General features: G+C 67.9%; 1 protein-coding gene across 1 annotated transcript in view; it reads left to right on the forward strand.

Moving 5' to 3' along the window:
* SHROOM4 (shroom family member 4) overlaps nucleotides 1–978 on the forward strand; it is a 7844-nt gene continuing 6866 nt past the window's right edge. Inside the window, exons 1-2 of the mRNA XM_010567111.1 lie at nucleotides 1–17; nucleotides 398–613. Coding sequence (XP_010565413.1) covers nucleotides 1–17; nucleotides 398–613 — 233 coding nt within the window. The remainder of the gene's footprint in view (nucleotides 18–397; nucleotides 614–978) is intronic.

A 978-nucleotide genomic window follows, 5' to 3' on the forward strand; every position in this document is an offset into this window, starting at 1 on the left:
ATGGGTGCCAGGATGGGGTAGGCATGTGCCAGGGCCAGGCACACCTCAGCGATTCCCTTGCTGTTGGCTCCCCTGGGTGCACATGGCATGATGGCATCCTTCAGGCATCGAAATAACCGCAGATGCCCGGGCAGGGCCGATGTGGGGCTGGGAGCAGTGGCGGGGGGCTGGCATGTGTGCTGGACAAAGGGCCCTTGTGCTGCCCGCGCCTGCGGGGGAATCTGCTGGGACGGGACATTTTTCTTCTGCCCCCCCCTCCCCCCCCCGCCCTTTCCTTGCTCAGAAATTCATGTGACCAGGACAGGGGGGGAGCCTGGCGCCGCAGATTCCTCCGTGGTGCCTGGGGCGCAGGCAGCCCCTTTCTGAAGCCTCTTTCTCCCCTGGCACCTGGTGGCAGCGGCACACCCCCTGGGGTGTTCTGGGGGGCCGTGCCCCCCCTGACACCCCTCTTTGTTGCCCAGGTGGAGGACGGGGGCAAGGCCGCGCTCTCCCGCCGGCTGCAGCCAGGCGACGAGCTGGTGAACATCAGCGGGACACCGCTGTATGGGTCCCGCCAGGAGGCCCTGATCCTCATCAAGGGCTCCTACCGTACCCTGAAGATGATCGTCCGCAGGTTGGCAGCACTGCGGGTGGGGGGTGCAGAGGGGGTGGTGGTGCCAAGGGCGGGGGGGCTTCACCTGCTCGGGGGACTGGCTGGAGCCTGGTGGTGTCCCTGTCTCCAGCCCAGCCTGGAGGTGTCCTGTGCTGGGATGGGTTGGGGGCAGCCCCACCATGGCTGCCAGCACCCCATGGTAAGTGGGGGTTCCCCAACCCAGTGTGCCACCAGCAGAGCTGGGGCAGTGTGGCGGGCTCACCACCCCCTTGCTGGGCGGTATCCTCGAGCGTGGCCGCTCCTCTCCCTTCCTGCCTGCCTGTGTGCTGCAGGCCTGGGAAAGGAAGGAGAGGCAGGGGTGGGGTCTGCCGGCGTGGCCCCCCCCC

The sequence above is a fragment of the Haliaeetus leucocephalus genome, unplaced genomic scaffold, assembly GCF_000737465.1.
Source record: "Haliaeetus leucocephalus isolate CR32 unplaced genomic scaffold, Haliaeetus_leucocephalus-4.0 Scaffold226, whole genome shotgun sequence".
In the NCBI taxonomy this organism is placed as follows: domain Eukaryota; kingdom Metazoa; phylum Chordata; class Aves; order Accipitriformes; family Accipitridae; genus Haliaeetus; species Haliaeetus leucocephalus.